The 23,863-nt window shown below is 48.7% G+C and overlaps 2 protein-coding genes and 1 pseudogene across 2 annotated transcripts in view; 2 read left to right on the top strand and 1 right to left on the bottom strand.

The window, feature by feature from the left end:
* Positions 1-1,828, top strand: LOC118507652 (annotated as a pseudogene).
* Positions 1,829-2,357: 529 nt separating this feature from the next.
* Positions 2,358-23,863, bottom strand: part of LOC118507642 — a 108,672-nt gene continuing 87,166 nt past the window's right edge. The window contains 9 exon segments of the mRNA XM_036046402.1: positions 2,358-7,543; positions 7,545-8,171; positions 8,797-9,049; positions 9,119-9,414; positions 9,484-9,610; positions 10,577-10,684; positions 13,205-13,356; positions 16,467-16,792; positions 22,038-23,560. Of these exon segments, the coding sequence (XP_035902295.1) occupies positions 6,401-7,543; positions 7,545-8,171; positions 8,797-9,049; positions 9,119-9,414; positions 9,484-9,610; positions 10,577-10,684; positions 13,205-13,356; positions 16,467-16,792; positions 22,038-23,349 (4,344 nt within the window). The 5' untranslated portion in view covers positions 23,350-23,560 and the 3' untranslated portion in view covers positions 2,358-6,400.
* Positions 13,635-14,176, top strand: LOC118507650. Its single transcript, XM_036046420.1, has 2 exons — positions 13,635-13,766; positions 13,850-14,176. The coding sequence occupies exons 1-2, from the start codon at positions 13,685-13,687 to the stop codon at positions 14,101-14,103; spliced, it is 336 nt and encodes a 111-aa protein (XP_035902313.1). The 5' UTR covers positions 13,635-13,684; the 3' UTR covers positions 14,104-14,176.

The following is a 23,863-nucleotide window of genomic DNA, read 5'->3' as shown; positions in this document are numbered from 1 at the left end:
TTGAAAGTGCTTCCAGTTTCGAACGTGATTCAGTTGCCTCCGTTACATCGAGACAGTGTGAAGTGCTTTTTTTTATCCCTCCCCCACCAGTGCCAACAATGTCATTCTCAGACGAGCATCACAGCACCCGGCCATACCAGTGGGCTGATCCGGTTCCGCTGAAAACCAGCGTACAGCGTGTCAGGGAGCTGATCGAGACATTTCTTAATTTACTTATGTTTGCCTTCGAATCCATACCGCTCTGGTGGGAAGCACTGGTGGCGCTAGTGGTCAGCACCGAGGAGAAAACCATCTCCGGCCAGACGGCACTGGTGACGGGTGGTGCGAACGGGTTGGGACAGGCGATCGCGATCGCCCTCGCCAGGGAAGGTTGTAACGTGGCCGTCGTGGATGTGGACGAAACGAATGGCCGCGAAACGGTAGCCAAGCTGCGGCGCTACAACGTGTCTGCCGAGGCGTACAAGGTACGGGCGAGATAAAGCAGACGTCCAGCGTGAGTTGCCCCGTTGGGCAAAGGTCGTGCGAGATAGTGCTGTAGGATAAGACGGGGTAGACCATTGTCTAGTGTCCGGTGCGTTCAAGAAGGAGGTAGACGATTTGCTCGGCATTGTTTATGTTGGTCATCAGTGCTGATAGATTTGGCCCATTTTGTTTCGGATGAAGCGCAAGGATGAAAGTGAAAACATAGATTGCAGAAAGTACTAAGTACCTTGGCGACCTATTTTCGGATTATTGATGCAGCTCTGAAGTTATCTTGATTAGTCCAAAATTTGGAACTTCGTAACGGTCATTTCAAAACGTACCTCATAGCCTACTATGCACTAAACACAATCTCCCGAACTTCAGGTTGACGTCTCTGACTACGAAGCTGTGCGACAGCTCGGGCGTGACGTGGAGCGAGATCTTGGCCCGGTCGATATACTTGTGAACAATGCCGGCATCTTGCCATCCAGCTTCTCGGTGGACGCTCTACCATCGCACGCCAAAGCGCAGCATGGAAGTGAACGTACTGTCAAGCTTTTGGGTAAGTATACTCTACCAATAGTGTCCAACCAGCATTCCCTAATCTCTCAATCTCTTCCGTGTCTCACGTGCAGACCACACAAACGTTCATCGACAGTATGATCCGCCGCCGGAAAGGACACATCGTGGCGATCAGCTCGATCGCGGGATACATTGCACCGGGTTGGGCGAAAACGTATGCCACGACCAAGTTCGCTATACGAGGCTTTATGGATGCGCTTGAGGATGATCTGTACCTCCGGGGGCAGGCAAAACACGTCCGCACGACGACCGTGTTTCCGTTTGCCTTTAACACACGCAAACAAGCGATCAGTTTGCTGAAAGGATCGTCGTAAGTTGTTGAGGAGTTGGAACGGTGAGGGGAAGAATTCTTACTAAAGGAACTATCTGTTTTTTTTTTGCAGAGGACTTACTCGTTTATCAATTTACGAACCAGCCTTGCTTGGTGAGAGTGTAGTGAAAGCTATAAAAACTAATAAGCGAAAGGTGGTCGTTCCGGAAATGGTTAAAACCCTATCAACTGTCCATTTATGAGTGAGTAGCGTTTGGGGGCTTGGGTTGGTGATGGCGTTTTTACTAAGCAATTTTATTCCCTCTACACAGAAATCTTCCAATCAAGATTCGACAGCTGTTGACGCGAACCATGGCACAAGGTGAGGTGAAATTGTTAGACTAATTATACAAGTTTAAATATGTTATTATTGCCATGCTTCGAGAGCGATTGAAATAAAGTAATGTTGCTAGCTTTGATTCTGTACAAGCTGAAAACTATTAAATAAAAAGGTTTATTTACTTACCAGATAAATTTAAAGCTTTATCATTAAAAGAATTAAAATTAGTATTTTAAAGTAGTGTTTATGTATCACCAATGATCGGTGTTTGCCAGATCAGAGAACAACTGTCTCCATGACAATGCGCCTAAAGTTATGCAAACTGTATGTCTCATCCATTTCACTACCAGGTTAAAATCATAGTAGCAGTCCACTTAACTACATCATACATGGATACATGGCTACTTGGATCTCTAAAACATTGAAAAAGGTTTATTTCTTTTGGACAAGTTTACGATCACTGTAATTTCCACCAAATTCGGATATCGTTGGCGAATAAACTCCGGGCAGTGTCGCAACCGACCACACACACTTGTATTACATCTATAGATTTTATTTTCTCTCGATAGTTCCATCCAGTTTCAGATTCAATATGTTTGCTAGTTATTAGTTCACCCTTCGCGCACCCTGGCGATCGTGTACACATCTTAACGTCTCTCCCCGAGCAATCCTCACACCCAGCTACCCTGTCCACACATCCAACAATGGTCCACTAGGCATCCGTTTTCTTTTTTTTTTTGGGGGGAGGGATTTGCATGCCGGTGCCATTGCATCCCGTTACCCTGCTCTATTAAATTATTCTGTTTGACAGTAGTAGTATGTGGCTATCGCAATAGCAATGGTGTGATAGTGTGATAGTCTTTACAGTAGAGTCCCTTGTTCTGCTACGTAATAACAACAATCCCGTCCTTCGGCTACGCTAAGCACCTTGTGCAAAACACACAACAAACAGATACACATTAGACAGACAGGGATCTCTCCCGTACTCTCGCACAGTCACGATCGGGCCCAGCCCAGACAGAGAGGACGTGTGGTGCCGAGCACGTGCATTTCATGTCCTACTACAATTACGTGCATGCTGTATACTACACTGATCGTTTGCTTTCAACATATTTGGCTGGGAGTTTTCGTTACGTGCGCACGCCTTAACTTTAACTGCACACAATTTAGCTAATTTGCGTGATGCTTTGTGCGTTCGGAGCGCCTCTGTGGGGAACGTGGCCTGATGAGATGAGCTTGCTGATGCTCTCACAAGGGTACACATACATACATACACGCACACGCACACACACACACATACAAACATGTACACACATTTACAATAACGAGACACTAAATTCACTAAGCCACCTGGCATTTGGTTTGCGCGGTGGTTCCTCCTGTTCGCAAGGTGAGTGTTGATAGAGAGGGCGCGTTAGACTTAGACCTAGTAGCCCAACATATTCTTTATATTTACAGTCCGACCACAGCTTGTGTGTGTGTGTGTTTGCCTCATAGTTTGGCTAAATATCAATCTATCGCTACGTATCGGGGTGTGTTATGCTTCTCTGCCCATTTAGGACCATTACGGGAGTCCAATGTTTAGGGAGATGGGGTCTTTGTGTGTTTTAATATCTTGATAAGAGAGAGAGGGAGAGAGACAGGGTGTTTATATTCTTCTATTGGTCCATTTTCGAAAACAGTCACCCTAAACACACGGCTCACGACGATACAGGACACACAGGACAGTACAGCGAATACACACACACATATGGTGAGAATACCTAGCGACCTAGCATTAGACCCACTCGCCCTATCCCGACAAGGTCCTTGCTTTAGATTGAATTTTTCCGTTAGAAATGGCTCCAAATTTCCCAGCCCTCCCCTCCTGTCCCCCCGTCCCCCCTTTTCCTAATGGCACATTAAATATCACCCCTCTTTCATTCCATTCAATTCGAACCTGACGATGACATACACTAATTTGACAATTTTTGAGATCCTAAGCTACCGATGATTCCTCGATCGTGATGTAACCGTAGTCTTGTTGAAAACTTTGGGGGCCACCCAGTGGGCAGGGCAGGCACACACAATTCGTGATGGCCGCCACACCACATGCCGGGGAAAAATGCATTGATTGTTATCGTTTTTCTTCTCTTGTTCTGTTCTACTGGTTTGTGCTGTTCCTGTTTGCAACACAAGTAATAAGTGTTACATTTTTCCTTTTTTTTTTTGCTAACCTGTTTTGTTTTACATATTTTGTCTTTCGTTTTTTTGTTTGCATTTAATTGTGTTACTGTTACATTTTATGCTCTATTTTTTCTCCCCATTTAATTTACCCCTTTTTACTCGCGTACTCTAATTGCACCTGGTGTGATATAGAAGGCCGAGAGGAGTGGAAGCAGAAGAAGAAGAGGAAGAGGAAGAATATCAGTCAGGTGGTGGGGGTCTTCCTGTTTGACGTCACACAGCCACAGCTTTCACATTAAATAGGCTCTTCGTACAGTTTTGGTTTTGGGGAAAAAACAAGTTTAAATAATTCGAACTGTGGTTGTAAATTTGGAAAAATATAATAAAGTTTAAGAAAAAAAGTATAGCAATATGAAACAACCGAATCGTTATTAAAAGAAGCAAACAAAACAGTTAAAGCAAACGCATACGGTTCAGGCATAGAGAAGAGAAAATGCAATTAGAGAGCAATTGAACGAGTCATCTTTTCCCTACATTTTTTTCCCAATTTACCTTTCCTCTTCTGATTTCTTCTCCACCGAATCCCATTCATCGTTTCCATGTTACATGTTGCTTATGATTTAATGTCCATTTACTATTTTACTGATCTGAACAACAAATTGTGTTTTGTTCTACAACTATCGCTGCTTGGTTGCTTCACTGTTGCAAGTGAAGCTTGGGGGCAAAAGCGATGGCCAAGGGATGGTGAACACTCTAGGGTTGGGCTTTTTTGTTTGTCTCTCCCTTTCATCACGCACACACGCACACACACACATACTCATACACGCATACACGTACATACAGCATAACAGTTCCTTTAGACACCAGGTTAAGCAGACCGAGTAGAGCCAGTTTGTGGTTGTGGGAAGTTTATTATGTATAATGTCGCCTGCAACATGATTGTTAGTCAGTTCTAATAATATCAAATTACTCTAGCTCCGGGGGGGTTTCGTTACCTCTACGTCATTGTTGCGTGTGTTGTTTTTAAATCCCTTTACGTGTGTGTGTGTGGTTTTGTGCCTCGACGCTGTGTGTGTCTGCTTTCCGGGGTTTGTTTTTTTAAAAGCTTTTTATCATAACACATTTTTCTTCTCCTTTTTGTTTGGTTATGCTCTGTGGCTCTGGCTTGTGGCGCAGCTCCGTAAGACAGTTTGGCAAAACGTAGGTGCGCCTCAAGTGCGGCGTGAAGCTGGCACTAAGTCTTTAGACAATAATGCTGGAGAGGTTAGCGATTAGATTCGCTGACGATACCAAAAAGGTTCGAAAGCGCCCGCAACATCCGTGCAGAAGACTGCAGTTCGAATCCGCTCGAACCTCTCCATCTTCGTCCATTAGGCGATTGTTGTAAAACGTTTGTGGGAAATGTTCCTTTTAGTAATGTTGCTCTGTAGCTTGAAATCTGATATTTTGCGCGTACGCGCTCTCTACTGCTCATTTCCATATCCGACTATACACAGGGAACGCACGCAAGGGTTTTCCCCCCACTAAGATCAGCAACGGCTGATATCCATGTTCGGGTTTTGGTGGTGTAAAATTGTGCTCTGTAGAAAAAGGGTCGTCAAAGATCGTTTGGTTTGGTTTGGTTGGTTTGCTTACTAGCCGTGGTAGAAAAGATGGGGATGAGTGAATTGTAATCGGTTGCATTTGAATTGGTACGTTTTAGTGATATGTTTTCATTAGATTCAGATCTCATGTTTTTCCTGGAGTTGTGCTTTGCTGGGAAGAAGGGGGAGTATTTCCTTGCGGAACGTATCGTTCAAGTTCATTTATACAATTGTTTTCCCTCCCCCCCCCCCCCCCCCCCCGATTGAGATATTTTCTTTTCCTTTCCCGTTCTATAGTCTAATCACACGCGCGTTCGTCTTCCACAGCAAACTAATTTTGACTTGCTTGGTTTAAATATGTTTCTCCTAAGTTTTGGCATGTTCGTTCTCTATAAATCTAAACATTCTTTAAAGTGCTACTTGCTTTCCTCCACGTGACTTAAGCTCGCGTTGTCCAGAATAATTACAAGTCAAGGTAATAAAATAGCGCTAACACATGTCGCAACCCAAATTCACAATAGAAATGGAAAACAAAATGGAGAAAATCTGACAACAACAACGTAATAGAGTAGCAAAAAGTAGAAAGATTCAAATTTGGACCGTTGCAAAAACGGACAACATAACGAAACATGCCAGCTGCAGTCCGATTTAAAACGGTCCAGCTCTTCCAGCACGTGCATCACCGGCCACCGGTAGACACTAGACGCTTTCCGCCGGCGGTAGCGTACGCTCGCAGCATTTGCAGATCAGCGAGCTCATGCGCTCGGTCAAACAGATCCAGTAGCTCACCAGGGCGGACGTGTGCTTGGACGAGATGGATTCCGACTCGGCGAACGGTGCCCGTCGTTCCGAGTCGAGCGAAGTGCGTGCCACGGGTCCGCCCCGATGCTGTGACTGGGGCGAGTCGGCCTGCAGGGAGGTCGAGGTGAGCAGGATGCCCTGCAGCGACGGTTCGTACGAAGAGTTCGTGTGGTGTAGCATACGTTGCTGCTGCTGCTGCTGGAGTTGCTGCTGATGTCAAATGGTTTCACCCGGTACCGGCACATCATTCCCGGCAATGGCACAGGACGGATCGTCCGCAAACGAATGATCGGTCCCGTTCCGTACTGCGGCTCCAACGCCCGATTTACGATCACTGGACACGAGCGCCAGACTGCCACCGCCATCGTTGTCCTCCGTCAGCGAGCGGTTGTTGAGCGAAAAGGTGAGACTCTTGTGGCTACCGCCGCAGCTAGAACCGGCTCCCCCGCCGGTCGTACTGCCGCTGAGACTGCGGCAACAGTGCCGTCCCCCGATCGGTACGTCCAGACTGTACGCACGGCTGCGGGCCGCTGCCGGGCCACCCAGACCGAGCACCTCACTGTGGCGGTGCTGCATGAGGATGGGCGAAATTGATTTGGGCTGGTTCATTACCACCGGCGGTCCTCCACCGTAGAAGGACTCACCTGGCACCAGTCCCGCCGCGTGATGCTGATGCACCATCAACGTGCTGCTAACGCTAGCAGCGGGCGGCTGCTGCTGCTGACCAGTGCTCATGGTACCGTCGCCACAGATCGCTACCGGTCCCAGATCTCCCACATCGACCGTGCGCGACTTCTCCAGCCGATGCTGATGGTCCCGCGCTGGCACACCGGCACACGACGACTTCACGCGATCGGGCGCATTCGCCGCCAGCAGCTGCAGCTTTTTCGATTCCCGCGAGTCAAAGTTGAAGCTGAGCCGGCCAGTAAACTGGCGCAACCGGGACAGGAACGATTTCGAGCCGGTCGACGCGGCGGACGATGGGCCGGTGCGGCCGGCCGTTCCATTCCTGCTGCCATTACCATTGCCACCTTTTACACCGTCTTCACCGTCACCAGCTTCCTCACTGCCGCCGCCTCCGACACTCCCGGAAATGGTCCCATCGATTCCGCCCTCACCACCACCACCACCACCACCACCAGCGGTCCCTGCACGCGGGCGCACTCCTGCCGCAAAGCACGGCCCATCCCGTCCATCGAGATGCTTCGCGTGGCTGTTGGCCGCATTCTTATTGTTGCTAATGCTATTGTTATTGTTATTATTATTGTTGCTGTTGCCTTCCGTGCCGCTGCCATTATTATTGTTGTTGTTGTTGCTGTTGTTGTTGTTGTTCTTGTTCTGGCTGTTGTTGTTGTTTGTTGCGCAGCTTGTCCAGCTTCTGCTGCTGGTTAAAGCTTAACATTCGGCAAAAGTGTTTACCGGCCCCGCCGCTACTCGATCCGGCCGCACCGCCGCTGTTGTTATTTTTCAGATTTGCCACTGCCGTCGATGCGGTGCCACCGGGGCCACCGGAACTGCCGCCGGTGCTACTGCCAAACAGCTTGCCCAACCGCTGCTTCCCCGTCGCCGGCAGGTTGGCTGGGTCGGCCGACGCTGCCGGCGGTACCGCGTCCTGCGTACTGTTCAGGCTGGTGCTCCTGTCCGAGGACGAGCACATCGTGTCGTGGTCGAGGCTGCGGTGCTGCCGCTGGTGGTGGTAGTACAGCACGCTGTTGTCCGAGTGGACCGTCTGTATCGGGACGCCGTCCGACATGCGCCGGTTGTTACTGTACTGGTCTAGGCTAATGGCGCGATTCGAACCAAAATACGTGCGATTATTAGTATGCTGTATGTTGCCGTGCGAGCCACGGGTGCGCGTACCTGTGGTGTAGTATTCACCGATCATCGACGGGCGCTTCTCGCGGCTACCCTTCCGGGAGTTCGGGTGCGACTGTTTGCGGTGGATGCTTTCCGTGTCCACCTTGAACTTGGACGTTTTCTCCGCCACCTGCGGAGGTTTTTTTTTATTTTTTGTATACGTCGGTCAGGAAGGTTTAGGCAAGGCGTTGTTTATACAGGCGTTTTTCGAGCGGGTTTAATTTTTTTGTTGGTTTCATCGTTCACATTTCGTTTGTTTCGTTCAGCAACCGCGTGTTGGTCCACGATCATCGCCACGGTGAGCATTAGTGTCGGGTCAAACCGATCGACGAAGGGCAGAATGGTTGTGGTTGTTGCCATCGGGAAAAGGGGGAGAAAGAAAAACATTGTTATTACGAACCGAAAGCAATCGCTGCGTTTCACTGTTTGCGCTGTCTGACTAGGATTATGGCAGATGTTTTAGAACTCGCACAAAGCGCCAACTTTGAAATGTGGTTTGCGTGTTCCCATTTTGTGCGTTTTTGGTTTTTGTTTTTTTTTTGCAACTACAAAGCGATGTGTACCAAAACGAGTCCGCCAGCTAGGGTGGGAAGCGTACTAGCCGACCGGAAACGGTTTCGAGCAGTGAACAGCGAATGAATGCGCTAGCGTGCGGTTTAATAGATTGCTACACTAGAGCTAGCGCCGGGTGAATCGAGCTTGGCAACCCCACCGTTCGGGGGAGCGCACTGTCTGGGCACGTGGGCCCCACTTACGTCGACTTCGGTGGCCGTCTCGGAGTCACCGCTCTCGCTGCCCTCCGGTAGGTCGTGCAGTTCGGCTGCAATTAAAATAGGCTCATCAACAGACGTGCGAGACGCGGACTTTTGCGAGGGAATACTACGTCGCGATTTGACGCTGATGCCGGACTGCGAACGGGGTAGCTGCGGTGAGCCACCGCTCTCGGAGGATGCTGCTTCCGCTTCCGCGATCGATCGGCGCGTTTTGTTGGCCGCCTCGTTCAGGCGTCTAAAAGAGGGAGGAGCGGGTTATCGTAAGGCACGTTGCTTGCTTCACTAAAAACGACCGTCAACCTACCGATAGTAATCGAGTGCCACCCGCACCGGAGTGATGATAAGATCCGTCAGTTCGGGCAACAGTTCACCGAGCGCTTCGAACAGTGGCAACAGTACCAGCCCGATGAAGCGCACCTGGCTACCGGGCTTGGACACCTTGTCCGGATCCATGAACGGTGTCACCGGCAAACCTTCAGACTTTTCCGCTGCGCTCTGGGCGAAGAACTCTTGCAGCAGCCGATCCACCCAAGGTTCCGCCACATCCATCGGGCGCGCCTCGTTCGAAATGTCCGCCACCTTGATCAGAACCATGCAGAGCTGTACGGGGAAGAAAGTTGAACGATTAGAAGCAAGTTTAACAGCTCCAGTGACGTACACAAAACTTACCAAATTCGTGTGAACCTTGTTGCTGTAGTCGAATTCGGGTGTAGCCTCTTGAAATTGGGTGAGGATTTCGTTATGTCGGGCCATATCGGTGGCCAATATGCACCGGATAATACCCTCCCGTACATCCCTGTGCGAACGATAAAAACGGGGACCAAAACGTTGGCCAGAATTAGTAAGAAAGAACGTGCCTGTTAACGTGTGTGTGTGTGTGTGCGCGAGCGACAAAGACTAAATAAGTACATCCATCGTCACGATGAAGTTGAAATGAAAATTACGGCCGTACACGTGCCCTCAACCTTGCGCCCGTCGCGATTTCTCCGTCTCTATCCCACACAGATCGAGGCGCCATTTACCTCGCTCGATTGGAAACGATTTACAAGCACACATGGCACACCTTCGGGGAGCTCAATTATTGGCACCTCGGTACGATCGTACCGGGGCCCAGGGGCGGCACCACAGCTTCACGCGCGCTAATGAGTGGCTCGTGGACGCAACTTCAACCCGAGATGAAGGTGCTGCCAATCGGTGCCGACGGGTTGAGCTCAATCTCACTTTCAATTACTCAGCTCCCAGGTACGCCCGGGTCGGTTCGGAGCGCGTGGAAAGCACCACACAGCATCCGGTTGCGACGCGTCTGACGCTAGGGGAACGTGTTGCCAGACGTAGACGCCATACATTAATCATCATTAGATGTCACACCAATTAGATGCACCGATGTCTTCAGGGGTAAGTGCAGTTCGCTCGGGAAGAAATCCGGTTCCGGAAAGGCACAACCAACAGGTTGTTGGAAGAATTAATAGGACCACGAGCAAGCGTGTGTCCTCCCCGTGATGACCTCGCGCGACTCTGCAGGTCGTCAATTAGGTCGTAATTAAGTTCCTCCTTCTAGCGAATGGCTTTGGGCGCAGGACGGAACGGGACGGCTGCTTTTTCGATAAATAATTGGGCAGCATCAAACCTCGAAAAACCCAGTTCGAGTTTCAACTTTGTCACAATCGATCCACGGTATCGAACTCAATCAATTTCCTCCCGCTGCAGTACCCAATTTGTTTGATGGAGCATCGCAATATCGTATCCCCATGCCAGTACTTACTTGTACATCTCCTTGCTCATGTTGCGAAATATGTTGCATTCCGGGTGTTCCAACAATCGAAACGCGATCGAGCAGTGATGGTTTTCCAGCGGTGAAATGTCATTGTACCTGTGGGTAAAGGGACGGGAAAAGAAACGGGAATGCGTGTTAGCCAGGGAGCATAAAAACTAAATCGAGCAATTCTGTAGCCAACCGAGCGAGCGGCAACCGGGCCCGCTCCACCCCCTCTGATCGCTGGTCAGCCAGTCTTTTTGCTACGTATCACACTCAATATCGAGCTGCGGGAATCACCGGCATCGGCAGTACCCGAAATCGGAGCTTTATTGGTATCATATAACCTATTTCTTTCCCCGTACCGAGCGTTCCCAAACCGATCCAACCGACAAACGGGCAATGGAAAATCAAAGCTCAACGATCTGGAAGCTTCGCTTTGCCGCCCAACTGCACAGCTCTGCTGGAGCTGGAGCTTGGGGAAGCAGCGCACGAGCTATCGGAGCGAAATGCTCCAATTGGACAAACAAATGGTTCAATCAATTTGTGCAGTCAACAAACGCCGTACACCGTACCCAGCGTGCAGTTGGGCGGGAAAGATATGAACGAGCCATCGGGAGTGGTTGGCTTTGGTGTACAATTTTTGGAAGGGTTTATGGGGATCAGATTGACAGACGGATGCATCCATACCGATGCTCGGTTTGCTGGTGCTGGTGCGTTCGATATTTTTCACAAGATTGTTTTTCGAACGAGCTATATGCGGTGGCTTTGGTTATCTGTCAGCTTGGGTGGACAGAACGTTTATTAGGCGAATTGTGGTCTTGCTAGTTTATGCTTTTCTTAACGCATATTTTTCTTATGCTTGAGATATTTGGTGTGGTAAAGGAACACGGAGCTACGATTAAGCTTATAGAAAGTCTTCTAATGCTGGGCAATCGGATAAGATTTAATCGCTTAATCACAGTACCAGGTTCTACTACACCGATACCGATTAAATTAAACGATCAAATCAATGAACCAAAATTACAGATAATGAAGGTTTTACAAATAAACATATAAAGCTACCTGTAACGTCTTCAATTTCCACTTTATGCCTGATAAAAATAAAGCCAACTCTTAGTGGAAATAAGTAAAACTAACTAACCGCACCAGTTTTAAGTACGAGTTTGAACATTATAGACCTAAAAGAATCGAGAGGTCTCCATCTGCCATTCGCTGGCTTTCTTCTACTTGGTTTTAACCGTAGCTGGATAGTCGGTACAGAGGAAAAGCCGTCTGGATATTATTTGAACCCTGGTCCTGTCCCGTCCAATAAGTATTTAGCAGAGAAAAGCTTTTTTCTCTATAAATTTAGAGCAAGGAGAAACTCATTTTCACGAAGCTTCTTCTAAGGCTACTCCTTAAATGTAGGTTCGTCTAAAGAATCTCTTATCAGTATATCTATTCAATCTTCCCAACAGCACCGAAACATTCAATAAGAGTTGAACGATTTTGATAATGCAATACCGGGAAGGTAATCTCATCCTTGCATTATTCAAAAAGCAGGATCAAATTCAGGGCCCGAAGCCTACGATTTGATGTATTTCACTCCACTCCACCGAAGTGATTCCGTTTGATGTGAATGTTCTTTGCCGGCGTGACCCCCCTTTTTGCCCCAAACCACCCGGAAGGCTCGATATTCATTATTTGTGCAATTTTAAGCCCCAAGCAACGGTTTGTTGTTTGATCGATCGGATCGGACCATTTTAGCCCGGTCCAGCCCGACCGACGCTTCATTAGCTAATGGAAGTATGTTCCCAAAAGTACAATTCTACCGTGTAACAGAGAACCGGCGGCCAACCTTCTTGCTTGGCCAAACGTTTAAGAAGTTCGCGCCAGCACAAACGCGGGGGGAGAAGTTTCGACCGCGAAAAATTCTTTCGTCCAAGTATTTTCTCAAGTTGACCACCACCCGGCCAAAGTTGGCCTGCTTGACGGACAGGGAAAGTTTTTAAAAACAGCCCCCCCCCCACCCCCCCCTACAGGAACCTTCAGGCTGGAAATTCTTCGAAACTGAACTACGCTTTCGACATTGAACGGGGTTGAGGCGCGTTGTGGGATGGGAGCGAACCGAACGCTTAAAACGCCCTCTCGGAAACGGAACGGTTCGGTTAGGATTTGTTGGTGAATAACAGAAAGCACAAACAAACTCAGCGAGGGAGGGAAACTTTGTGTCGCTGGCAGTAAGGCTTTTCAGAAGCTTACGTGTCTACAAATTAGGTTGTCGGTTTGACTGAATTCCATCAGTAGGAGTATGTACACGCATGTGTGTGTGTGTTCATTTGACACGATGATTGGCGCGCGTCTGGCGAGACGGTTTGCCATTACCGTGCGATTCCGCCTGCCAACGCTCATTGACGCCCTTTTCAAGTGCCAAATAAGACGTGGCACAAGTAGCCGAGTCGGGGGACGAAATAAACCCCAAATGTTGTTCATGTACGTGTTGCCCGATTGGGACGGCGCGTGGCGCCCCTTAATTAGCTCCATTGAAAGACGAACAGTAACAGTGACAATTGGATGATCGTTAGCAAACGGTGCCGCGCCCTACCGATACGGGACGGATGGCGGTAGCATAAGAACATTTGGTTTTGTACATACCTCAGCGCCAGCTCGGTTCGTGCGTTAATCTGATAGATATTGTTGTAACCGGGATGGTCCAGATCGTGACAGATGCAGGATACCAGCAAGACCAACACCTCCAGCTCGCCCAGTCGCTGCACCAGATTCGTGTGCCATGCGATGGCGTACATCTGAAAGAGCGGAAAAAAGAGAAAGAGATTGAATGACAGTCAAGCAAACATGGGTTTCACGTATAATCCTACGATAGCTGTAATCGTTTCTATTTCTGAAACACAACCTCGCCAAACCTTCAATGGCCACTCGGTGACTTGATTACTTTGGGAAATTACCCGAAACAGCACCGACGACCAATTTGCTGCTCACAATCACGGGAAATGATAATCGCGCCCGATCGTCCGGTGGGAAGCTTACTCTCGTATATAAAAATGGCCACAAGCACCCAGCTACTCAGCAGATACGGAAGGGAAATCAAACACTCCGGGTCTCGGTCGGTGAAGAATGAAGCAAGATTTGAAACTGATTTTTGTCGTGCTTGTCGGTGCCACAACGCTGCTGCTACTGCTGACACCCGCTGCAACAGGTGCGTAAGAGTGTGTTCCGGAGTGTGTTCGAGTGCTTTTGATAGAATGCTTATGTGTGCATGGTTTGTGCATCTTGTTACAGTTCAACCGCCGGTGCCATACTTTGAGCAGAGGCTTGGCATCGGTCCACTGTCCTGGAGCGAGATGGCGTACCTGCGGCGGCTCGTCGACGAGGCGGATGATGGCGGCACGGAGGTGACCACGGCTGCAAGCGAAGAGGACGGTGCGGATGCCTGGGACAATGCGTGCGTCAGTGAGCCCGTTAATGGGGGCGGTTTCAGCCAGGAGCAGGAGGAGCTGGACGAACCGGACGAAGCCATCCCGAAGGATGTGTAAGATAGTGGTGACAGTCTGCTGACCACGGCATGGTCAGAGTACCGGGTTAAAAACGATACCTTGCCAGCTGGAACTGAAAGTGTTACAAGTGTCTTTGATCTTGCGATTGAAAGAACAGTGCCAGTAGTAATGGGCGGCATCTGGCATAGCAAAAAGGGGCCACTGCCACGGGAGGTAAAATATAGGTCCGCTTGGTTAGGAAAACGTCTTCTCTAAACAAGAGTAATTGGATGCACCATTAATGCATGATACTGTCAGATGAAACCCACAAACAGATTCTATCTCCAAGTTGACGGTTGTACTCTGGCTGGCCTCCGGATGGCCTACCCACTGCATTAGCAGTGCGTAATGCGTCGTTGTACTATAAATTTCATTTAATGCACGGCAGCTGTTTGTTGGGGTTTCGCGTGGCACAATTAGAGGAAATGATTTAGTGGTGCATGCTGTAATATTTCACCAGAATGCTGGTTCGGGTTCGGAACGATGTAGTAATCTCCGGCACCATCGCGCCACATTAGTCAAAGTCGATGTTCCTGCCACTCCGCTGGAAGCGAGGTTGAAGTCATCGGTACACATCGGCTACAGCACGGGTTGAGATGCAGCAGTCGCTGCCAGCATTACTGATGAAAGGATGCCACGCGGAACCATATCTGAATGGAATATTTTCAACCCTGTTCTGCATCACGGCATTCTAATGTTCTTTTCGTGCATGCACTCTAGCCACTGGGAGGCTGCTTTTATACGAAGCGCATCATGACTGACTGACATACTATTGGAGGGACTACCGGAGGACAATATACAGGCCGCTTGCAGCATTATGTGCATTCCTCATTCAGTAATGGAGTGCACACACTATTTCCTTACCGATCTGAAGCCACAATCACAAGGCTTTTACAGGGCATGTAACAGAGGCGGAATGAGTTTATGGTAATATCACACACACACACACCTATACTCCATTCCATTAAAAAAAGAATTCATTCGTACATTCCGAAGTCCGTAGACGATGGTAATGCAACATTTCTTGTATCAGCTTAAGAACGAATACGTCGTTCTTCCCAGCTATCTCCATCCGCACGGAAGGACATCAAATTTATTTATGACTATTCATCACCGTTCGACAATGTGTCACACTCGTACAGAACTGAAACCGGAGGACAGTGATACGGAAATAGCGTGACATCCACAGCAACAGCGCTCCGTGCACGTGCTCGTCCTACCAAGCTCGAAATGTGGCCATACCAAGGCTCACTCCATCAGCCCATCCGAAGGACAGCAGCGAGGCTGATGGTTTGATGGATTGAGCGATCAAGTGGAACTGATGGATGTCATTTTTCCTATTGTAATGCTGGGCCAACAGCGCGCAACCCCCGCGTACCCCGAACTACCCGGTGACGATGCATTATGCAACTATATTCGGGCGGGATGGCAGGACTTCTGGTTGTCACAACTCTTCACACCACACCGAACCGGGCACTTCCGGGAAGCGGGCAATGCAATCGGTGGTAGCTCGAAAGCTTTCGCCAACGCGAAAAGGTGGTTGGCGGGAAAAGTCTGACGTCAGCTTTTCACGCTAATTAAACGGGTGACCTCTCTCTCTTCGGTCCCTCCGCTGGAGGTGGGAAAAATCGTTCTCAGAGATTAGATTGCCACCTGAAATGCGCGTACCACCACCGACCGGGAAGTAGTTGCTGCTCAGCTTCCCCCAGTGGACGATAATCTTCCCTCGGGTTGGGATGCAATTATTAGCATGGTTTTCTCGGAAGAGCACTTGCGTTTTGCACAGCGGCAGTAATGCTTCTTATCCTTGCCGGCGGATTGATGCACTGCCGGGGACACCGGGTCTGGTGTAGCGAATAAATGGAGAGCTCAGATTCGCGCGAACGCTCGTCCGTTGCTGTCCGGACAGTTAATAGGATGGTTTAAGTTTCACGAGGAAAAAAAGGAACTGGATGGTTCTTTTTTTTCCGACCAAGAATTGCAATCGTTTTCTGTAATGTCCGGAGTCCCTTTCGATGCTAGTTGGAAATGTTTCAAAAAGCTTTTAAGTACAGGAACTCCTTGAAGTAGGGACTGACTTTAGCTTGAACTAAAGTAAAAAGCTTTCAATCAGCAACACACTCGAGCTAATCATATTGCAGAAGGTTGTCCCTCTTTTAAGAAAAAGACCACACTGTGAGCTCCAAGATTGTAAGCCAATCAAAGAGTCTGATATCAGTAATGCTGCCACAGGGCGCCCTCTCGGCCCACCCTTGTAGCGGATTATTCAAATGAAACGGGAATGATTTTTCCCGGGAAGCGCATAATGATTTATCACTACCCACCGGCACGGGTTGACAGTTTGCGTGGTGCACAATACTTACCATCTGGGCGACGCAGAAGCAGTGGCGATAGTTGTGGAACGGCACATCGTTGTAGTGCTTGTACACCTCGTACAACCACTCGCGCAGCGTCACGATCGGTATGTTGAACTTTTCCAGCAAATTCAGCTCGACAAACATCGTCTGCATTAGGTGGATCACGTCCCAGTCTTCCCACTCGTACGAATCGAACGCCGGCAGCCGCAGGGCGGCCTTCACCTCGTCCGACAGCGTCCGGTCGCACGTTTCCAGAAAGCGCTTCTTCACGTCCGTATGCTTTGGTAGGCTAGTTTTCCGATGCGGTGGACCGCGCGGTCTACTCGACAGACCTGGCAGAGAGGAAGAAGAAGAGGCATACCGACGATCAAACAGCTTGTCGTAAACAACATCCCGAGGAAAGATTGGCATTAAAAATAGTGAGCGTTACGGGGAACGCGGGGAAGCGGAGTGAAACATTAAAAACAGGCGAAGGTGATGTGGGCCGGTAAGCCTTCTTACCGATTGGGGTTGAAAGGTTTTTTTCTTCTTCGCCTGGAAAATATAATTTAAAAGCACGAGCTGATTGGAAGAAGAAAAAGGCGGCAGATATTGTACTGGGAAGTTGCCATATCGATGGACGATAACAGAAAATTGCACCCACTTTTTATGGATGCTTCACGTTATTTGAGGTCATTTCTTTTCAAACTCAGTCCTTTCATTAGGAGATCCATTGCACATCTAAATTTTTCAGAAACGTTTACAGCAAGCGCTCCTTCAATATTGATTAGCTTGAAGCTATCGAAGCGAGAAAAAAAGGCAGGAGGAAAACCCAGAGATTCTTGCAATAGTTCACTAGTTACAGCAGCTTCCACTTTCGTCCTGTCAGGACAATACATTCCACCCGGTCCTTCCGGGTGCACGGTATTACGGATCTGGCCAATGAATGAATTGATGAGTTTTCCAACCTTTTCGCCCGGTTCAATCTTTACAACGCATTGTACACCTTTTCCGCAGTGACGCAGATATTGCAAATGATCCCCTTTGAAGCCTTTCTTCTACCGATGACCTGTCCGAAGAGAACAACCGTTTGAAGAAGGCGCATACATCACAGCACCCATAGACAGCAATAGACAGGCTCCTAACAAAAGAGGATACACGACCATTGTTTGCTAGTTTCGCACACCTACCGTCCACGGAATGGGAAGATGGGCTTCCCCGGGGCCGAACTTCATCAAGCTTCGGGAGCCGTTGTTGGGCATGGGCTTTTGCAATGAATGAGTTGCTGATCGTTAATACACGTTTCATGTGCGTACGTACCATGATTGAATATTGATGCTGGTCCACGGCAGGGGAAAACTACGTTCGGAAAAGTGATTCGATAACAATGCACAACAATACAACCGTATCGAATCGAAACTTCGTACACTCGACACACACACACACACAAATATATCGAGAATCCCTTTGGAGAAAATTTGGTGTCCAGAGTGATCGATCGTAATATCGCTCGGGAGCCACGTGTACTGCCCAATTCCACGTGATATGGACGAGAATGAAACAATAGCTCCAAAGCTGGTATGCAGTAGCAACACGAAGCAAAAAAAAAAAACAAAAAAATTGGGCCGGAATTTTTGGCTATCAATATCAACATTTTAAGGACGAAAAATGCTAAGAGTATGGGCGGGAGGTCACAAAAAAGCGAACAGCCTACTGCGAGTACGATTCGATGAGTAAAATTGAACAATGAAGAGAAGCAACCATAAAAAATACGAGGAGAAATCCCGTTCGTTTCTAGGGAGAACTCCCGCTCATCCCCGCATCCGGTCCGGCTCGATGAATAGGCCGTGCCGAAGGTTTGATGAAAATAAAGCTAGAAAATATATCCTGCCAATCCGGTTATACGATAGCACAATACACACATGCCCAAATTCCAGAATGGCGATTCGGTACGGGCTACGCGATTGGGGTCAACTATTGGGGCGAAAAGTTTAGTGGGAAAAAAAGTGGTGCAAACAAGAAAACAGAAAAACGCTGCTACCGAACAGATAGATGTGCAGTTTATAAATATCAATATTTAACTGTACGCGAAATATGGACAATACTTCGATGTGAACCAGTTATTTGCAGTATGTTTGTATTGGATAAATAATGCACCGGATAAGTTTATTTTCATTTTTAGACAACATATTGGAATAAAGATTCGAATTTTTTATGTACAGATAGGTGACTGCACCTTCGAAGTCGTCCAAAACTTCACCTACCTGGGGCCAAAGGTCAGCCCACCGACAGAAGAAGATTTTTGAAGATTTTGAAGAAGATCTCACCATCGTGCAGCGCATTAGACTTGCCAGGCTCCGGTGGGCTGGTCACGTCACGAGAATGACACCGGACGACCCAGCCCGTAAAGTCCATCGAGGCCGTCCACACGGACAGAGGAGGCATGGTAGGCCCAAATTGAGATGGAGTGATGGCATTGATGCGTCCGCCAGAACGGCCGGGATAACGGACTGGCAGACAACGGCGCTAAACCGTGCGCGGTATCGAGGATTGTTGCAGCAGGCCAAGACCGCAAAGCGGTTGTAGCGCCTGATAAGTAAGTAATTAGACATGAAGCAACTTAAATTATGGGTTTGAATTGAAGTAAATCTAGAGAACTGATTTCAAAAATTGCAATACTCTCAGCCAGACACCAAAGTCGAGGACATGCTAATTGAGACGCTCTCGCTGGTTGTTCATATTGTCCCATCTTGTACACTCACGGAACTTGAAGATAAAAGAATCAGGAATCATCTAAGTAAATAACTAATTCTGAATACTGCTGGAACATGCACTCGAGGATCTCTTATGATCTCCCAAATTATATCCCGTAATACCCTTCTTCACGTGTTTTCCAGCCATTAAAGTATTCCCCTCAGGCGAGGCTATAGGGCTCCAAAATCAAACGCAAAAATAAATTACCTGGATAACTATGGGTTTAAGCTAAAGTTATCCCACCATCATTGTTCCCGGTGCTCGGATGTGCGTATCTCGCCGGCACTCTCCATTTCCCTTAAATCGTTACGCCCCGCCCGTAATGACATAATTGATGGGGATAAATTATCGAATCTCTTTTTCTTTTTTGTGTGTTGCGATGAGGGATCATGATTACCAGTAATGTTCGCGAAACCGGAGAAGATGATAGATACGCCTCCCCCATAACTGGTCAGAGGTGGGGACGCACCATTTTAATGAAGGAGGACATGACGTCCACTCGCCACTAGTACGTCCCCGACTATACACAAGACGAGCGCGACGAACCGGCCTGCGTTGATCTGAAAAACAAATACATTTTAATGAGGTGAAACGGACCAGCCCATCATGATACGGGGCCATTAGTTATGGGGATCCGTTAAAATGTGTGTGTGTGTGGGTTTTCCATTTTCCCCTTTGCAAGCTTGAATACGGTGGCGCTAGACCACCGATGGGTTATCGCACTTTTTTCTTCGCTGTTCCTGCACATCGCTTACGACAATGGTCGTCATCCGGGGGCCATCATTTATTCCATGCCAAATTTACAACGCTACAAGGTATATAATGAACCTTCTGGGCTCAAGTCACCGCGCACACGACCCCGTTCGAATGAATTCTTCCTTATCACTCGCACGTATCATCTACCAGTTTCAACTGTCAAACCATCAATCTACCGGATGGTACCGGATACCACACCAGCACCAGGACGCGTGTGATCGTTTCCCTTGCAAAAAAAGCGGTTTTCCATTGTGCAGCGGTGAGATAAAATGGAATGCAGTAACAACAACACAACAAGCGGGCCACACCAGACAGGGTTTTGAGTGAAAAGTGGATGAAATGGTAGCTTTTGCCAACCAATTATCCTTTTAGACCATACCGCCGATGAAGGATATCGATCTGCTCTTCTCTCCGGTCTGTTTCGTTCTATTGAACTGCTCTCGTCTCGAAATTACCTACCAGACATCTTGTGCTGGTAAGATTGATTGCGATGCTACCTGAAGGAGGGTTGGAATTTTGTATGCAGAGCCTTATTCCGACGGTTCGGACAGCGCAATGTTGGGTTTTTGTTTCCTTATATCCTAATTTTGTTGTCTTTCACATCAAATATTTATCCGATAAAGGATGTTTAATGGGCAAAAATAGAAGATTAGAGTCTTGGAATTTTGAACCTAACAAGTGGTAAAAGGACAGATCCACTCCAAACATTCTACTGGAGTTTGGCAAATCAGTACAAATCGCATTTATCCACAACGATATTTTAATTTGTAATCATCATCGTTTAACAACGAATCTCGTCAAAACATCTGCTACCGAGAAGGTGTCTTTTGATCGAAATCACCAACAGCGGGAATTCTGTATCGATGCTCGTGCACAGCTGTACACTACACTTAGCTTCAGAGCCAAGCAGCAACCCAAAACGACCCATTAACAAGGCGAGAAGGTTTTGCTACAACGTTGCGCGTGCCTGGCTGACCGTTTACAGAAAATTTCCCGCAAACAATCGAAAGCGTTTGTCTAATCGCTTATCGATTGTGGTTGGGAACTGGTGGACAAAAGCGGTGCTACAGAAAATTGAGCTACATTATTTCTTTTTCCCTCCTGCTAGCGTGCGATTGACCGTTCCTCAAATTACGCTACAAGCAATAAAGTAATTTTATTTGATTTTGAGCTCTGTACGGATTTCGTCCATTCGGGCAGGCTCTACCAGACACAGCCATCGGGTACGAGAGCTAGGGAAATAAAACTAAGCTTCCAATATCCTTTTCGTGTACAGCTTGACTTGGCTACTCTCGAAGTCGAACCGATCCAATGCACGACAAGACATTCGACACTGATAAAGCCTACCGCTTTTATGCCACCCACCACCACCCCCTCTTTCCTCCTTCCGGAACTTTGTAAGACGTAGCGCCTTTATGCGACTGTTTACGAGCCCTTGTTCCGCGATTGCGTGCGTTTCATTGCGTGCTTTTGCTTGCAGAAAGAACGCGGAAGGTTTGTGTCGTTAAATTGCCTCTCTAAAAATTTAAGCTACCAAGAAGGCTATAGGCGAATCATGAACTCGACGCAGTACAATCGCCTTAGTGTATCTGATTTGCTAACCAGCACGCACACACAGGAGCAACACAAAAAGAGAAAAAAACCTCCGCCATGGATGGATTATGAACTTTCGGGGCTAGCAATTTATTGTGTGGGACCGCGTGAGCCCGTCCCACACAGGTATCTATTTCGTGCGGGTGTTTAGTGCCTCGTAACCAGAAGCGACAGCTTCACGTATGATTGGCCATCAAAGAACAAATTACCCTTTTCCTCGGCTGGTTAGGGTTGGGCTTGTCGAAAATTGGACTCCATCCACCGTGCTACAGGGTGGTGCAGCACCACGCCCATGATAAAGCAGATAAGGATATGTGAATATCGGATTTCAATGAATTAGGTCAACCGGGTAATTAGTGCGTATCTTGCGGATCGGTGAACATCCTTATGCTCGTTCAACGACAGCACGGGAATGCCTTACTCATCGTGCCACAGCACACAATACCCAGCAAATCCTTTCACAGTTTCAGGCGAGCTACCGCATGAATTACTTACACAGCCAGTTCATCCTTTCGGCAAATTCGATCTTCCTCTTCAGCTCCTTTATCAGCAGCTTAAGATCGCTGTCGGTGATACTGTCCAGATTGTCACACAGCTGCTGGAACTGCTTCGGCGTGCAGAAGTTGTTCGTCAGCTCGGACAGTCGACGACGGAGCCGTCGGTTCTGGTCCGTCTCAAACTCCCCGCCGAGCGAGCACCGCCGGGACGACGACTGGGACGAAGCCTTCTCTAGCGTGGACTCTCGCCTAGTGCACGTGTCGCCCGGGTCCGCCTCATCGTTGGCATCCGCACCGGACCCACCCGTATCACCGTCGTTTTCGTCGTGTTCGTCGTCGTCGCCGTCGTCGTCGTCGGTGGTCGTATCGCTGCCGGCGACGGTTTCGGTCGGGTCAGGGACAGGCGATGGCCCCGCTTCCGCCAACGCTACCACAGTCTGTTGGCTGCAGCATTCACTGCTCGTTTCGGCCGTCAGCGTAACCGTGTCCTCCTCGTCGTCGAGAGTCGGTTCCCGATCGAGCGAACCGGGCCCGGTCGAGCTGCTGCAGTCGCCGTGTATCGAGCGCAACGGCTGCGAAGCTATTCGTGTGTCGATGCACGGTACGGGTGCACCGGATTCGGACGATGCGGACGATGTGGCAGCACGTGCGTGATGATCCCGATCCTGGTCCAGGTCGGTGCCTTGGTTCATAGTACGATCAGGATCGGGTTGCTGCTGTTCCTGCTGACCTTGTTGCTGGGATGATGATGCCCTATCGGTCTCCTTCCCGATCGAATGCTTCTTTTTGGTTCGTTTCGTTCGTGCCCGGCTGTGTTCGGGACTGTCGCGACTGCCCGCAAGCTCCACCCTACACCCGGAATGGCGTCGACCACAGCTGCGATAGAAAGCGATCACCAGATCCTCTAGCTCGTCTAGTTTGCGCACTTTTCCGTCAACGTTTCCAGCGTCCCAGACAATCCTTTCGTTACTCGCATTATCATCCTCACCGCTGCAGCTCACTACTTTCGATGCTTCAGGGGATGTTTCGGGACATTCTTCCACCACGACACAGGGTGTCTGTTGATCGGCAACGATCACCACCTCCTCCTGCTGCTCCGGGGAACCCGGTGGCACGGTCGGCGTGAGCGCGAGCGTTTCGCGCAGCCGCAGTACGCTCGTGGGAGGATCGTCAAACTTCAGTACGATGCGCCGGTGCAAATCCTTCAGCTCGGTCAAATCCCACTTCTGCTCGAGGTTCCGAAGACGGTCGGCTATGTACCCAAGGTCGGCTAATAGCTTCACATCTACGGTTCCGTCCTTGTGGTACATTCGAGGGCTCGTTACAAGTCCGTTGCCACCAGCGGAATAGGGGTGCGTTCGCTTTCGACCGTCCGGTTCGCTTGACTCCCCGCCCGACACCGACCGATGCGACCGTCCGTTACCGTTCGTGACACCAAATTAACGTAAGTGGTCATTAAAACGTGTTGCAGCTCGGCGTACCAAACGATGCGAACGAAAGCAGTATCCTGTGTGGTGGGATCTGAAAATAAAGGAGAGAGTAGAGCTTAATATCCACGTGTTACAAACCGTACCTTCTTCAGTGTGTCTGAATATTTGATAAGATCTTTCTTTAAAAATTGCACAGAATCGAGCAAATCTCCGCTCCATGACCTGCTGTCAAGAAACATTCGCCAACCCTCGAGAACCCATTTCAGAAACTTTCTTCGCAAAACAATCCTTCCTCGCATACCTGTTGCATTCTTGGTAGTTATTAAGAAATTATACACGATTGTTTTGTCTACCTTCTATCGCCGTGCTAACGTTACTTTCGCCCCCATAACGC

The sequence above is a fragment of the Anopheles stephensi genome, chromosome 2, assembly GCF_013141755.1.
Source record: "Anopheles stephensi strain Indian chromosome 2, UCI_ANSTEP_V1.0, whole genome shotgun sequence".
NCBI classification, from domain to species: Eukaryota; Metazoa; Arthropoda; class Insecta; order Diptera; family Culicidae; genus Anopheles; species Anopheles stephensi.
The sequence above is the reverse complement of the archived record's forward strand: the minus strand, read 5'-3'. Positions and strand labels throughout refer to the sequence as shown.

What these genes read in the sequence shown, in the direction of transcription:
- LOC118507650 (XM_036046420.1), top strand. Translation starts at nt 13,685, where the DNA reads ATGAAGCAAGATTTGAAACTGATTTTTGTCGTGCTTGTCGGTGCCACA. An exon ending in GCTGACACCCGCTGCAACAG is followed by an intron (nt 13,767 to 13,849) that starts GTGCGTAAGAGT and finishes ATCTTGTTACAG; the next exon opens with TTCAACCGCCGGTGCCATAC.